Source organism: Ruditapes philippinarum, unplaced genomic scaffold, assembly GCF_026571515.1.
Source record: "Ruditapes philippinarum isolate M1 unplaced genomic scaffold, ASM2657151v2 ctg8119_1_1_1_1, whole genome shotgun sequence".
Taxonomy (NCBI): Eukaryota; Metazoa; Mollusca; class Bivalvia; order Venerida; family Veneridae; genus Ruditapes; species Ruditapes philippinarum.
The window spans coordinates 11,842-29,391 of NW_026857324.1; the positions used below are offsets into that span (position 1 = coordinate 11,842).

A 17,550-nucleotide genomic window follows, 5' to 3' on the forward strand; every position below is an offset into this window, starting at 1 on the left:
TGTGACCTTGTCATATGTAGAAGGTTAATGACAAGGGCTTTCCTGTAGAAGTATATACAAATTTCACAGCATTTTTAACATTGATAGATGAATTTGTTATACATTTTTATGATGCATCTGAATTTTTCAGTTTATTTAACATATTTTGAGTGTAAAATCTATGCAGTGGAACTTTTTCTAATGCTTATACTTGTAATTAATACTTTAAATTGGAATGTCATTATTCATACATGAATATGAAATATTCTGTCATTTTATTATATGTTGCGTAACTTGGATAAAAAGAAACAATTTTTTTGCTTGAATTTTTGTTGTTGGGTAAATTATAAATAATCTTTAATGTGAATAATTGTGCTGTTTTGTTGTCAAAAATGACTTTCAAAAATGTATAATCCTTCAGAATATATATCTGTCAAAACATGACAACTGTTCAGACAAAAAAACAACTTCTTTTTGGTGAATGATCATTATAAAATGCCTTTTATTGATGGATACTCAATCACCACATTATTATGCATGTGACCTTATATTGAAAAGGTCATCTGGAAGTAGATTATAACAGTGTTTTATAACCATTGTATTTAGTCAAGTATGATCACCAAGTTAACCAGTGGAATGGAAAAAGAAGGAGTTCGCAAAGATTTTATTGCGGTATTGTACATGCACTATGAGTTCTCTATTTTCCACCAGCAGTTTAGATGATTTTATGCATGTTGATGGACTATATTTTGATATAATGTTTTGAATGGTTGAGGGGTTTATAGTAATTTTTATACATGGTATGAGATGAAATGGCACCTGTTTTTTTTTTTGTAAAGAGACAATTTTTACTGTTATTTTATATATTTAGTTTCAGCAGATATTAGATCCATTAATTTAATAAATTTGTTAAAATGCATGACATCTTAAATAAAAAAAAGTTTATTTGCTTGTTTGATTTAGCAAAAATAAGAATTATATGGGTTTTTGATATTTTATTTATGTAAATGTAGATATAATAGAAACAGATATATTTTGTACTCCAAAATAATAAATTAAAAAAAGAGTTCTGGCCAGTGTGGAGATTGTGGATGAGAAAAAAGGTTAAAATTAATCAATTAAGAATACAGACAGACTATGAGATAAAACAATACATTGTTAAAAAGTGTTCTAATTACAATATTATATATATCTAAGTAGTCCTCTTTACTTTTATATGAGCCTTGACACTTATGGGTCAGCACAGAAAATCTACCAGTTTGAACAATGTATATAAATTGTCTAAGAAATTGTTGTTTTTTTGTGGGCTATGGCTATTTTTATGCACAAATATTTATTTGGTAAAATTTACACTTGCAAAATTTCATATCAATTTTTGTTTTAGTATTATACATGTAAACTATGTTATCATATATAAGAGTAGATATTGAAATATTGTAGTTTTTTTAATCATTGTTAGTTTGGGGCTGCAGGTGCAAAGTTGGTTCTTATATTTTGTACATGACTGCATTTTTATCCTTTTTAAATTAAACTGATTTTCTATGCATGGAGAAAGTTAGGTAAAAAAAAAACAAATGAAAATTATATTGAAACAAATTATATTTAACTTAAATCTTTGTTAAACTTCACTGAATTGAATTGGTTATTAAATTTATCAAATCTCATGCCAATTTTTTATATTAGTTAAATTTATTATTTATATCTTTTTAATGATTAAAATGTAAATGTTTAAAGGAAATAATATGCATAAAAAATGTTTTGAAACTTTTATGTACATATTTTCTAGGACTTTGTTGACTCCCTGATGGAAACCAGAAAGAAGAGTTTAGAGTATTGTCAGTTCCCTGGTTTTAGACATGGTGAATTGATAGAGTTACCAGGGCAACTAGAATCTCCACCCATATTACATAGAGTAACTAAAGCACAGGATTTTAATGTAAGCTACAAATTACAGATGCCAGTCATTACATTGTTATTATGTTGTTCTTTTTAGCTCACCTGTCACAAAGTGACAGGATAAGCTTTTGTGATCGCTTTTCGTCCGGCGTCCGTCTGTCCATAAACTTTTACTTTAAATGACATCTCCTCATAAACCAGTAAGCCAATTTCATCCAAACTTCACAGGAATGTTCCTTTGGTGGTCACCTTTCAAAATTGTTCAAAGAATTTAATTCCATGCAGAACTGGTTGCCATGGCAACCGAAAGAAAAAACTTTAAATGTCTTCTTTTAAAAAACCCTAAGAGCTAGAGCTTAGATATTTAGCATGAAACATCTTCTAGTGAGTGTCTTCCAAGTTTGTTCAAATAAAAGCCCTGGGGTCAAAATTGGTCCAGCCCCAGGGGGTCATTGATTTTCCCTATATGCATATAGTAAAAACTTAAAAAATCTTCTTTTAAAGAACCCAAAGAGCTAGAGCTAAGATATTTAGCATGAAACATCTTCTAATGAGTGTCTACCAAGTTTGTTCAAATAAAAGCCCTGGGGTCAAAATTGGCCCCGCCCTAGGGGGTCATTGATTTTCCCTATATGCATATAGTAAAAACTTAAAAAATCTTCTTTTAAAGAACTCAAAGAGCTAGAACTAAGATATTTAGCATGAAACATGTTCTAATGGGTTTCTACCAAATTTGTTCAAGTAAAAGCCCTGGGGGCAAAATTGGCCCCACCCCGGGGGTCATTGATTTTCCTTATATGTGTAAAGCAAAAACCGAAAAAATCTTTTTTGAAAAACCCTAAGAGCTAGAGTTTAAATATTGAGCATGAAACATATTCTAGTGAGTGTCTACAAAGTTTGTTAAAAAAAAAAAGCCCTGGGGTCAAAATTGGCCCCACCCCGGGGTCATTGATTTTCCTTATATGTGTATAGCAAAAACTGAAAAAATCTTCTTTGAAAAAAACCCAAATAGCTAGAGTTTAGATATTAAGCATGAAACACCTTCTAGTAAATGTCTACAAAGTTTGTTCAAATAAAACCCCTGGGGTCAAAACTTGCCCTGCCCCAGGGGTGTCATTGTTTTTAACTATATGTGTATAGTAAAAACTTAAAAAAATCTTCTTTTAAAAAAACCCAATGAGCTAAAGCTTAGCATGAAACATCTTCTTATGGGTGTCTACCAAGTTTGTTCAAATAAAAGCCCTTGGGTTAAAATTGGCCCTGATGGGGGGGGCTGGGGGAGATCATTGTTTTTCATTATATGTGTGTAGTAAAAACTTAACATGAAACATCTTCTAATGGGTTTCTTCCAAGTTTGTTAAAATAAAAGCCCTGGGGTTTAAACTGGCCCTGCTCCGGGGGCCTATATACAGGTGAGCAACCTCAGGGCCATCATGGTCCTCTTGTTTATGGTTGTTTAAGGGCTTTTTTTTTGAAATTAGGAAAAACAGGAGTAAAATTTTACTAATTAAGGTATAATATTTTTATTTGACAGCCTGGGTTTAAGAAGTTTTGGAAGAAGTTATTTTTGTCAGAGGCCTCTGTTGCTGTGATGCAGGACACATTCTGGTGGTTCTTTTTGAATAAGTTTGATGTAAGTACATATTAACCCTTTATATAATACTGAAGATAGTAGTAAACCTATGTCTCTAGTGCTTTAAGTCAGACCTGAGCTTGAGCAAGGTCTATACAGTCTGGTCAGATAACATGTTTTCTCATACATTATCCTGAAAAAAGATAGATTTGCAGATGACTTAGATATCTTATTTGAATAAATAAGTTCAAACTCAAAGAACATTTTGCAATACTTTTATATTATCTTCGTTTTGATTTCCATTCCAAAAATAAAGTACTCATCACAATAAATGACTTGTAATCTAATATTATTGTCACATTGTTTGTTTGGTGTTTTATATCACATACTATCCCTCTTGTTTTGCAGACCAGTAAACCAATAGACAAGAACTTGTTGTATGACAGAATTGCTGACAGTTATGTTGCTTTGTTTACAAGTATAAATGAAGATGTCAAGGATAAATTTCTAATGGTACTATATTGTTGTCTTTTGACAGTCAAAAACTTAAGCAAACAGTAATCATCGCCCTTATTGCCTAAAGGGCAATTTAGAAGTATTAAACATTTTGGAGCACTTACCTTTATGATTAAACTTTTTGCAGTACTTTGTCTTTGTAACGTCGGTGGTTCTACTCAGGTGCACGTTTGTGCCTGAAATAATGCATGGAAGGGCACCTGAGGTCTTCCTCCACCAGTTAAGCTGGAACAGCTATGTGACCTATACTGTGTTGGTGTGAAGTAAAACCAAATAAAAACAAAATGTTATTTTTGTTTATTTTTTTTTGTCTCACATGGCATCTATGATCTTTTCATAATAAATAAATTTTGTGATAGTCTTCTTCAAGTAGAAATATAACTTCCTCTTGATTTTTCATGACTGCACAGTTTTTTTTATGGTCTTTAAGAACATGTCAGATCCCTTTTGTACTTGATCTTTGATTTGCATAATCCTTTTCAACAGAAAGTATGACTTATTTAAACTAAAACATACAGCACAAAGTCTTATTGTGATTAATAATACTGTAGACTTTTATTGTCACTATAATTTATTTTTCACTTAACTCCATGACAAATTGTAAAGGCCACTGACTTGAAACCAGGTGCGTCTCAGGTGTGTAGGCTATAAAGTTTGCATATAGAAAGTTAGTGATTCTACTCTTTTCTGTCTGTGCCTGTTATAATGCACAGGGGGGGCATTTCAGGTCTTCCTCAAGTAATACTGGAAAGTGTCAATATGACCTTTTCAATAGCTGATAATAATTCAGTAATTTATCATTTTTAGGCGTATCCAGATTGTCTAGCTCAAGCAGTATTTTCAGCATACTGGGAGGCCTTCCCAGAGTCAAGGTCAAAATTTGATGATAGTTTACGACAAGACCTTATCAACACCATTAGTGAATGGACTACTGGTAAGTTTATTAAAAAATTGTATGAATTTAAAACACATTCATGACATCTTTGTTGCATTATAGAAAGTAAAAGCTGTCAAAAAATATATGGACAGTACGTGTTACAGAACTGAGGTGACTATAATCTACATGTATATAATTCAGCACAAACCCACTGAAAAATATTTCAAATAATTATGTTGTTTTTTGACTAGGTGTGAAGCCTGTGCCAGGAACTCACAAACAATGGAAAGTACGAAGATTACAGTCTAAACCTCCTAAAGGTCTCGAGAAAGAGAACACAAAAACTGCCGAGCAGATGATGCAAGCTGCTGCACTAAATAAAAAATGTTTGTATACTTTACAAGTATCTATATATTTTTCCTTGCACTGTTGATAATTATATAAATTCTTTTGACAAGGAAGCTCTTCAACTATGTAATGAATGACAATGGTTTTAATCAGGTGTGCATTTGTGTTTGAAATAATTTATGAACATGCAACTCGTTGTTTTCTCGTGTTTGAATTCTGAAATAATAGTGTCAAGAGCTGAATACCTAAGTCCATCTGTATAGTATGTCTGTAGTTGATGTCTGTTGTGTTCTAGATTAGTGAAATTAGGTAAACACAGTTTTTTTTAATAATTCATGGTAAATTAAGTCTCATGTGATAAGATGACAAAATTCATTGGAAGTCCTAGGTAACTATCTCAAATGGTTAACTTTTTTTTCTCAGTAGAATATATTTGTTTTTCTAATATTATGGACATATAGTATTAAACATATCTCTAAATTAAGTTACAACTTCAAATTTTTTTTAGTGGACTATTCACTGGATGTTGATACATTTGCGAAGATGGTAGATCGTCTAGGAACAGATCAGGTATCATATGGAGTTACTCCCCCTGGAATGACTCGTGACCTGACTAGAATGACCTATGCCTCATCACAGGTTCCAACTACAATATCTCAATCAAGACTGGCCACAGCTGGAACAGACCACAAGAAAAGACATGAGGTAAATATTTATTCCCTATTTGACTAATTATGACAGATTATTTTATTCCATTTATAGTATAATCATAAATCAAACAGACATCATTCAGAAGGTCAGCAAGATATGCACATAATTACTTTTTCATAGTCTCATGACTAAACCTACAGCCTATTTTAACCTGTAGCTGTAATCATTTATAAAACTTTGTTTTTATTGATTTTTGTGGTGTTGTTTTTTCTCCAGATTATTTTTTTTTTCAAGTTTTTCTCAGAAAAAGCACTAGGTTTCAAGGTCACTGTTTTTTTCCTATTCACAACTAGTTATTATCATAAAGATGAAGTTTTTTAAATTTTGTGATAAATTTATTAGATTATTCATGGAATAAGCTAGCCAGATATGCTAGATAATGTTTATTTTGATGTACATGAACAAGTTTGAAACCTTGTAAATGATTTCTTTAAAGCAGCATGCCTCCAGATAAGCAAAAATATTTTAATAAATCAAACTTGTGACAAAATGTACAAAGAGTTCAGGCAAAGTAAAACGATTCAAGATTCAAGTAATAATTTACATGTTTTGTGAGATTATTGGCTGATTTTTGCAGTATCTATAAATATATTTGTACTGCGTAACTAACGCAGTAAGGACTTTTTTTGCATGTTTTGGCCTCTTTTTGTAATAAACGTGGGTTGTAAGTGCCATTGATAATGTGTAAAATGACCTTTTGGTTACTATACAATAATATACATTTAATTTCATTTTCAAAATTTTCATCAAAATAAGCATTAATCTGGAAGCCTGCTGCTTTTATATATATTACATATATTTTACAGTCACATCAAATTGGCCCTGGACCTACGTATGAACGAGTTAAGTTCAATACTCAAGGTCGCAGTCCTCTGATATCACATTATCTTCACCTGCGTAAACTGAAGGATCTTCATCAACCAGGGAAGAAAGTGAGACGTACAGAGATAGTTAAACTACCATCACCTGGACCAACTTATAAAGAATTGATACAAAATACACTAGCCATGACTGATGCTCTCAGTAAAGAATATCAGAAGTAAGTAAACTAAGTGAAAGTTAGTCAAATATGATTTGATGTTTGTTGGTCCGGTTATGTTATGTAAATAAGAATTCATATCATAATTACAGCCAATGATTTATACTGTATATCCTATACCACTGGAATGCAAAAATAATGCAGGAATTATGCCAATTTTATGAAATATATGGCAGTAACTAGTATTGAAGGTATTGAACCTGCATTACAAATATTTTTCATGATATAGGGTCTTGTGAATTAAAAGGACATGTTTTCTTGCCCATATGAGGGAGTTATTGTTGTTCATTGTGTGTTTATTATATTGGTTGTGCTGTTTGAATGATTGGTTAGTTAAACACATAAACATAGCCATGATTTATTTCCTACAAATTAACATTTTTACCATAACATATCTTAATTACACTACAATTTGTGTAAATGTCTTTGTAATTGTTGCATTGATCGAATGCCATTTGTTTTATAAGAAAATTTATTGAAACCATTTAAATCTTTTTATCACATAAACCATGGCATAGGAGTGTAATAAAGCCATTTAATAAAAACGAACACATCATTTTCATTGTATATAAATATAGCGTTAAAGGCTCGCATAACTCAATAAATTTAGTATTGAACCTAACCGTCTTTCAATATGTTCTATCAATTACACAGAATATGTGATCAGACAGACCAGGAGATCTATGAACTAGAGAAGAAACAGAGAGATACAAACAGAGAATTTAACAACCTTACCAAGGAACTTATGTTCACAAAAAATCCTGTTGATCTTAGAATACTTAGTGATAAAATTATTGGACTGAGGGTAAGTTAAAATCATCTGCTTAGTTAACATCTGTTTATTAAAAGTACAGCTTCCCATTACATAAGATGGCACATAGTTATAGTTTAAAATACTGTTAGTTTGTTTGAACATGTAGATGTTGTTGTTGTTGTCATTGTGAGAGTTAAATTAGTTAAAATATTAAGTTAAGTAGACATTGATAGAGAAATGAATAGTATTCTGTATATTTTTCAAGCATTATGTTAAGCTTTATCTTTAGCCTTTTTTATTTTTTGGAGTGGTTCATTTCAGTGATCTGAGGGAAAATTGTTAATATTTCAGAATCTTTTTTAACATTTATTTCAAAGAACTTGAATTTTCAAAAAAAAAAAAAAAAGAACCCACAGAGATGAATACCAAAATTGTCATATAAAATATTTAATTGTTTAGAGACTCAAGGTTGAACAAAATTTGTATTAAGGTTGCTAAAATATTCATTTTTTTCTCAAAGTCTTAAAGATTAAATTTGTGTATTAAAATATTAATTTCAAACATTCAAATTGAATGATTTAGGAAACTTGTAATATAAATTGAAAACTTGAATAATGGAAATTGTTCTTCATTGAGCTATCAAAGCTTATTAACATTTTATGGTTATAATTATGTAAATAAATAATACATATATTTGTAAATTAGATAGACATCTCATTGTGAAGTCATTTATTATTTGTAATGTACTCTTTGATCTTGGTAGGTTTCATACAGTTTTAGATTTTTCAAGAATAATACCATTCATTACTGTAAGAAAGCAGTATTTGCTTTGCATTTGTTTAGTTTATTAGTATAGTGAAAAATAAATTGTAATTTGTTTAATAACCTATTACTTATAACTCAAGATTGGATGTGAAATTAGTATGCATTACATTGTAAATTGATTCCTTTAAAAAAATAATTTTTACTTTGAAACAAAGTGTTGTAACTTTACCTTACTTTAAAACTAAATATTTGATATAAGATGTAGAGCATGGTAGGTATAATAACCTGAGACAGATTAGTCATTTCTTACATTCTAAATGAAAAGAAAAACAAAACATTTATATTATTTTGTCTATTTAAAATCTGTCAACAAATTTAGCAATTATTTACTGTAGAATGATTTCTTGTTCTAGAAACCATAGCTCAGGTATTTAATTTTTTCCTGTACCTTTTTTTTTAATTGTGTGAACCCTTCTTTCATTTCAGTTTGAACCTTTATACCCTGTCACAATGCTAGATATACAATTTTTAAATTATGATTAATGTTCCATGCTTTTTTTACCTTTTGCTTTAATAATCAGTTATTATTAAAAACCTAATGTTTGTAATAATTACATGCAAAAATTATTCACCTAATAATTGTAATATTTACATGCAAATGTAGAAAAAAATGTTGAACATTTAAATCAATTTTTGAGGATGGTATCTAGTTAGCTTGGGGAATGTTGTTTGATATATCCTTATGCTACATGTTGCCTGGAATGATTTATGCTGGCTCAATACCATAAATATTATGTGTTAGCATTTTATTTAAACTAAACTTTACAGGACTAAAACCAAGTAAAAAAGATCATATATTGTTGCACACTATATTAAGAGTAGATGATGATGAATTGCAAAAACATATATACCAGAGCCATAAATGAAAAAATAATATGGAAATTAAATTTACTGCTGCTTCCATATTACAAATGCATCAGAAATTATTGAAATAAGGCGTTTGTAATCAATAAAGTAGTATTAATATTTTGCAGCAACATAGTGAATATTAAGGTAATAATTCTGCACATTGTGTCTATTACATGATGTTTGGATGTTTCTTTCAACAAGAAATTTGAAAGGGAGTTAAGAAAAGTGATGTATACTGGAAATGCTTAGCTTGTTCTTTCCCTTGACCTATATTTTAGAAAATTGTTGTGTGTATGCCTGCAGAATTATATGTGTTACATCAAATATTTTTAATAGAACATGGAGATTAAAAACAGCTATTTTCATGGCAAGGATGCTTTGCTTTTATTTCATTTGGGATAAGCTTTGGTGGAGAAATTGATAAATACTGGTTTAAGTTATCAAAGAAAGCATTTTAGGTGGACTGTCTTCTAAGATATGAATAGAAATGTGATAAAATTGGCATAAAAAGTAAGTTAACAAACAAACACACAAACTACAATGTATATAGAATTATTTCATGTGTAGGAGCTATCCAGCTTACCAGAAGTCAAAGATTCTAGTAACAAAGATGTATGCTTTTGTTGAAAATAATGCAATACTTGCGCAGACATGTTTTTTTTATTTGAACGAAAGCTTGAAATACACACTAAGGATGAATACTGTCAGTTTAACTAAGAATCTAACTTATATGAAACAATATAAATACTAATATTTTATAAACAACCAGGGTCCAAGGTTGTAAAGAAATTTTCCATGCTCAAACTCGCATCTCAGGACATATATAGTGCATAAATATTATGCACTAACCAATGAAAATCTTGAGATTTGAGACAGCTCTAAGGAAAAATGTTTTAGGGGCTCAGCTACAAGTTTTATAAAAACCTTTACTGATATCAAACGGAATATCAGGATATTTATTGGTCAATTCACATTCTGTGCCGGGGGTGTCTGTGGCCGAGTGGTTAAGGTTGTTGACTTCAAACCACTTGCCCCTCACCGCTGTAGGTTCTAATACGGCAGGGACTTTGGATTCTTTCATGTGAGGAACCTATCCAGCTAGCTTACGGAACGTCGGTACGGAACGTCGGTGGTTCTACTCAGGTGTATGTTCGTGCCTGAAATAATACAGTTGGAAGAGCACCTGAGGTCTTCCTCCACCAGTAAAGCTGGAATGTTGCCATATGACCTATAATGTGTCGGTGTGAAGTAAAACCCAATTAAACAATATAAATTATGTGCCTGTTTCTAACCAATCAAATACCTGGGATCTGAGTTTGAGATAAGACTATTTCTTTATAACCTTGGCCCCAGGTGTTATACTTAATCACTCCATCATTTTCACTTTTCACTAAATTTGCTGTTTTCACTGTCACAGCTTGTCAGTGTATTATATTGCTTCTTATCTCACAGCACAAGATGGTAACCCCAATGGTAAACTTTTATCTGTCTGTCTGTGTGTATGTATGTTTTTAATATGTTAATACATGTAAAACTTTACATTGGTTCAAGTCAGAAATGTGTAAAATATATAACATATAATACATGTTTACTATAAAGAATGTATTGAGGCATTTGAAATAGAGTAGACTAATTTAGAGTTACATGTACTTAGTTCAACATTAAAAAGGATAAAAGTCATGTTGGTTTTATGTCTTATATGATTAATAAAGTTATTTTTTTCTTACATTTTTCCATCGTAGAAACTAATCTTAAACAATATTGAATTATTTAATATGAGTTGCATCATTCTTTTTACTTCCTATTTCAGACTGAAATTTGGCAATAAAGTTGTTTTGATACTTATAAATAATGCATGAAGCTTTTAATTCAGTTTTAAGTATAATTATTAGCCATAACCTTGTGTGTGATTAAGTAGATGTAACAATAGCTGGGGGTTTGCAAAACGTAAAATTATGAGATTGGGTATACATGTATAACATGACTTTTATTGAATATATTCAGTTAATTACTCATCACTTTATTAATCATATTAATTTGTACCCTCAAGTGGTATGAAAATAAATATTTCAGTAGTGGCAGTAGCCATAAGTGAAATATGATAATTTTCACACCACAAGATGAAAATAAATCCTGTATTGATAGAAAAACATTGAATTTTCTGTTTTTATATACTTTTTGCAAGAAGTCTGGCAAGACACCAGAAAAAATACAGAAAATATGTTTCACTGAAGTGAAAATTAAATTTTACAGTGAAAATATGGAAACTAAGAATACTCATTCTATTTCATGACTATTTCTAAATTAATTTCATTTATAAGTATATAATAAAAGTAAATATTAAAATGGCTTTGTATGGTCTGAGGGCCTACATCCAGTCGTTAATAGGCTCCATTCTGTCCATAATTTTATAGTTATGAAAAAAGAAGGATTGGTTTAAATGGAAATTTTCACTGGTTTATGTGGAAAAATATCACATAATAAAGTAAAAGGCAGTTAAACCCCAATTGTTGCTATTTCTATAATTATACATCAATATCTGAAAATCACTGTGCAATTTTTCTTGGAAATTTTGTCAAAATGTTTATATGAATAGGAATTTGAGGATGAATCAAATTTTAAAATGCATCAGGTTTTTGTATTTTTACCTTATGTTATTTGAATTGTAATGAAAGTCAGCATGTATATTTATTGTAACAAGAACATGTTGTTTTTTTTTTTAAATCTTAACAAAATCTGATTGTGGCATTATTAGACGTTTTGTGAATTTCAAATAGGCATTTTTAAGAAATGATTTATCCTCAGTACTGATGTACCGAATTTTGATATTACTTAGCATGAATGTCTGTTTCAATGATTCACAACAAATTTCATTGAATAAGTCAATTTGTATTTTTTCTTATATTGTCCTTAACCCATTGCTTCATGAGCATTTTGTGAAAAATGGCTGTTTTCATTGAAAAGTCTCCCGTTACAAGTTCAAATTGCTATAATACTATAAAAACTGCTTCAACACTAATCAAACTTGGCACAAATGTTGACTGGACCATTGCCCTTGCAACAACATGCTCAGGCTTAAATTTTCTGTTACCATGGCAACGAGGGGACATCTCAAAATTGCCAAAAATCACTATTTTGCGTTGATTTTTTCCATCAAAATTGATTTCAAAGTGCTGCAACTTCTCAATGGATTGAGATAGAGTCAAATGCTTTTCAGCGTTGGTTACACGTTACCTTATGATCAATCTGGGGTCATTTACAGCCTCTCACAAGTCCAAAATTTTCTTGTATCTTTTGGTTGGGGGGCCGCGCCGAAAAAGAGGTCACTTTTTTTAACAACATTTCTCAAACAAAAACAAGTGTTTGGGGCCTAAATAAGGCATTTTTTCATCATTTGAGACAACAAAAAGGGGGGGGGGGTGAAAAAGGCGTTAAAAGGCGTGTATATGAAGTAATGGGTTAAACTGCTGCTTTTTTGTTCTGTAATTGTTATAGCTTGTTTGAATTCAGAGATAAACATTTCTTAATGAACATGTTCCATCATTCATAAGCTTCAACACTTTAGTGTTACTTTCATCGTTGAGAAAATTCCTGTAGTAATATATAAGATCATGGCTACTTAAGGATTTATATCTCAAGTTGTGTTAACATTTTAATTACAGGAGAAAGATAGAGAGACACCTTTACTAAAGGAAGATAAGACTCACCCACAAACGCAGGAAAATGATGAAAGTGATGATGATTTTGATGGCACTGATGATGATCAAGATGTGTAGATAATCATCATGGTAATAATTAAAGTGAATATGATGCTACAGAGCCATGATGATGCTGTTGTCAATAGAGTGTGGTGGCCTTAGTATATTGTTTTGAAATGTATTTGATAAAATAAAAACGATGTTGCTTTGAATTTATAAAGTTTTATAATAAGACATAGATTAATAAGATGTGAAACATATCTCTTCTACACCATTTTCTGTATTAGATCATTTTGTCATTATTTATCTTGTCGGAAAAAAAAGTTTCTTGGTTTGTTATTGGCATATGTAAGATATTCTAGATGTTGTTCTCTGAATTTGTTTTTTGTTGTTTTACTGCATAGTACCACATAAGTAAACCAACTGGAGTGGAGAATAAAAAGCTAACTTTAAACCGCATTTTTCATGAACCAAACATCAAATCTTTAAAAAACTTAGTTTACTTAATATATGATACAAGAGCTTTCTTTTGCACATTTTACGTGCATTTAAAGATTCATACCCCTGTCTGAGAAGAAAGATATCCACCATGATAATCCTATTTTGAAAGTTAAACTCCATACATAATTTACTTGCTTTTCCTGGCAATGTAATTATACGAATATATTATGTAGGTATATGTCTACTGGTAGTTGTCAAAAATAGTACCATGTAAAGATAAAATGTGCTTACTGTGCAAATATTACTGTCTAGCCAGATCTAGCTGTGAGATTTTGATTTATCCAGGGAAATATAGATGTTTCAATATAGCAGGTTTGGGATTGGTAAACAGTCGTAAGAAATTGGATGCTTTAATTTGTATCCCGTCTCCCCATATAATATACATCAAGATGCCTTATAAGTAGCAATAAATGTTTTTGCATGGAGACCTGTCTAATGAAATACATTTTTATGGCTATGAAGCAGAATTAAGCAAGAGACATTTTGATAACTTCAAGATCCATGCCTTATTTGATTACTGTGTCTATATTTATTGAGCTTCTGTATATTCATTATGTGCATTGTTTTCTTGTATCAGTTTAAATCAAGTCAAACAAGCATCATTTTTTCCTTGTCCAAAAAAACTTCTTTTTTTTTCAATTTCTGTTTCTGTATAACTACATAATAAATGTGTACACCTTGACTTACATTTAGACAAAATGTTCTTCATTTGTAAATACTGACAAATGGAATTGCTTAAATATGCTCACAAAATAAACTTTGAATATTCTCTAAAATTGAACCTTGTTTTTGGTACATGAAAATCTTTCACATTTTATAAAAATAGGAAACTTTGCAATATTTAGCATATTTTTTATTGATTTGTAGTTAAACATATTCATAACACTGAATTAACTTTATATTAAAGTAATATTTGTTTGACTGTAATAAAATGTCTGTGATATTTTTTTAAATAAAGATAGTTGCCAATATTTTAGTTGTTATGAGTCCATTCCAATTAAAATGATTGTCTGGAAATCTTATTTTACATATTAAACAAATACCAAATCCCCAGCGCAACAAAGTTGTAAAGGTGGTGGAGCATATATATGGAATCAGTTTGTCTCTCTGTCTGGTCGTCTGTTCCATATGTCCATTGTGTTTTTCTTGCCAAGGGCATAACAGAAGAACTTTTGGAGATATTATCTTTAAACTTTAAGGAAGATAGCCTTTAATAATAACTTTTGTTGAATAATTTTACAGAATGGCCCTTTGTAATTTGTAATGCTTTATTCACATCCAGGCATATCTTAAAAAGTATTTGAAGTATCATCTTGAAACGTGGGTAAATCTTAGCAAGGGGAAGTGCAGTGTTCAAGAACCATTACTCTTTTATTGCATCTTGCCCTTTGTATATTTTCATAGTGTGTATTACTCAAAAATTATTGATGGTGTTCTCCTGAAAAGTTTTTCTTCTGATTAAGATTAGGAAAGATTATTCTGATCGGTATGTTTCTGTAAATAAACATTAGTTAACAGATGTCAAATCGGTTGTTTCCATTACATATTTAGTTAATTCTCAATAAGTATAATTGTCCAGTATTATTTGAAATAAATACAGATGCATATTCTTTATTGGTACTATTGTGAAAAAGGCATATCTGTGCTGTCAAGCAATCGGTCTATTTTTATATAGAAGGTAATTGTACATGAAGGCAACGTTACTGGTTGACAGGCAGACGACAAGTCACGACTAAAGATATTTGACGAATATCATCAATTCATTTAGCATTAGCAGTTTTAACTTGTTTAATAACAGTGCTTTTTATACAGTCTGTACCGAGTGTGATTCCCCTTAACAAGTTTCATTATAAATATATAAGCAAATGTCCTTGCAAGACAAATGGAAGCATGTAAATATTACTGATAAAAATGGAAGTCATTACAAATAACTTGGCATCAAGACAACAAATATTATATGTACATATAGAGTTTCGTCACTGATTTCATATATAAAGTCGGTCAAATTCGCCGCAAAACTTGCTATTAGATGATATGTATTCAAAGTGACAGTTCATGTGCAAGTACATATAAATTCGATGAGGTGACGGCTTATGAAGTCTAGACAATCGTTCAAGATAACTGAAGAAGACAACTCTGAGTGAAATTTATAGCTGATTGCCAAGTAAATAAAAATCAGCCTAGTTTTATGTAAGGTAAAAAATGTTCTAGCATAAAATAATCTCTATCTTCTCCTCGGTACTTGCACGTAGTGCAAAGGCACAAGACTTCGGCAGAAAAAAAAATGCGGCTTGGCGGATGGATCTGATTAATGTTTAGTTTATACTGAATTTACTTTAAGGTCGATTTTGTTGCAGCTTTAAGTTTAGTGAAACACTCTCCAATCCGTTCCTGGAGCCAACCAGTTATCAGCAATGGGTGTATTTCAAGGAAGCGACAGCTTGCTCCTAACAGGGTTTGAACCCACGCGGCCGACAGTCAGTCTTAATATTACTTGTCCGACGCGTTATCCACTCGACCACGCCGCAACTTATATAAGCATCCTCTCGGTTTGTGACCTTATACCAATATGTCTTGATTGAGGCAAATGAGAGTAGCCCTGCAAACTAGAAGGGATGCGTAGAAAGATAAATGAGTGCATTAAGCCCCCTAACAAAAACGGCTTCAAAAGCGGCGAGCGGTCCTGTACCGTAGATTTAGGGACGACGAGGAAGAGAACTACAGTTCACGAGGCCTTAAATCACAGTGTATGTCTATGTTGTTTCATACTGTTTTGGTGACACTTTTGCTTGTGCCGCTTGTTGTTTTCTCGTCTATGGTAAGTATTTTCCCCTTTGTCCCTAGTTTTACTTCTTTAATTTACCCCCCCCCCCACTTCCCTGGGTCTTCTGTCCCGTTTCCCTGTGCCCTTTAGCTTTGTGGGCCTATTGTTTAATCGTCTATTTGTTTTCTTTGAATTCCTTATCTGTTAGAAATTATTTCTCTTTATGGTGATTTGCCTTTCCGTGCCCTTCCTTATGCCCTGTCCTGTTTTTGTTTGGGGTCCGTCTGGGCTCCTAGCCGCTGGTTCTTGTTACTGGGTCGTGTGGGGGTAGCGTTCATTGAACGCCGCCTTTCCTTGTTGATCTTTTTTATCATATTTTGAAAGACAACTGTCCTTATTAGGGCTAACCTGCCCTTTTCATTATTGCTTCACCCTTCTGTACGTTGAGGTTCCTTTGGGCCACTGAACAGTGACCTTTATACTCCGAATTCATCTTTTTTTGGCTAATAACCCGTGAGATTTGCACAGTTAGTGTACCAAATTAAATTATTTAAGGGTACAATTTTTGACATGTCCGAGGGTAGTAGTCACAGTGCTTGAAGATCGGGCGGACACTTATCAAGCTTAGATCGGTTATACATTCTAGCAAAAACAAAACATAATGAAAATAAAATGTATCCCACTTATGAAGTTGCGAGGCGATTTTCTCAAAAGTTATCAATTTATGCATAATTAGCTGATATCATTCGGATGATCAACACACAGCTTATAATTTCAATCTTTTTAACATCTACTGAACCTTTTGTACAGTTAAGTTTTTATCGCTTGAGGTTTGAATTTTACCGCTGAACCGTACATATACGAATAGGGACCTATATAAATTATGTATTTGTATTATCACATGGTGAAAAGATTTTAATATCTATTCTAATTTCACATATGTGTAACCGTTTGCTGATAAGCATGTAGTTTAACATTTTCAAACCTAGTTCATCAATTTTAGACAAGATTGTTTTTTCCTTGAGGTATAATTGGAAAGCGAAAATATTCTTGTCTTATCGGTTGAAACATCAATTTCTATATTTGATTTAATTACAAATTCTCATAGGTTCTGTCTGAAATCTTAATGTATTATTGACTTGCTATCAAAGATTGTATATGATTTGAACAAATTTGCTCAGAACTTTGTCTCCTTGCATGTCATTGCAGACGTACCGAGA

General features: G+C 31.4%; 1 protein-coding gene across 2 annotated transcripts; it reads left to right on the forward strand.

Annotated features, from left to right (window-relative positions):
* The first annotated feature begins 414 nt into the window (after positions 1-414).
* On the forward strand, positions 415-14,535 carry LOC132749380 (protein FAM227B-like). Of its 2 annotated transcripts, XM_060739110.1 has the most exons (11): positions 415-651; positions 1,766-1,915; positions 3,410-3,508; positions 3,857-3,961; positions 4,772-4,898; positions 5,093-5,227; positions 5,698-5,894; positions 6,707-6,939; positions 7,594-7,744; positions 9,493-9,511; positions 13,030-14,535. In XM_060739110.1, the coding sequence occupies exons 1-10, from the start codon at positions 592-594 to the stop codon at positions 9,508-9,510; spliced, it is 1,275 nt and encodes a 424-aa protein (XP_060595093.1). In that variant the 5' UTR covers positions 415-591; the 3' UTR covers position 9,511; positions 13,030-14,535. The 2 variants fall into 2 exon arrangements, with proteins under 2 accessions (XP_060595093.1, XP_060595092.1); XM_060739109.1 differs by lacking the exon at positions 9,493-9,511 and having other exon boundaries at positions 419-651.
* Positions 14,536-17,550: the final 3,015 nt, after the last annotated feature.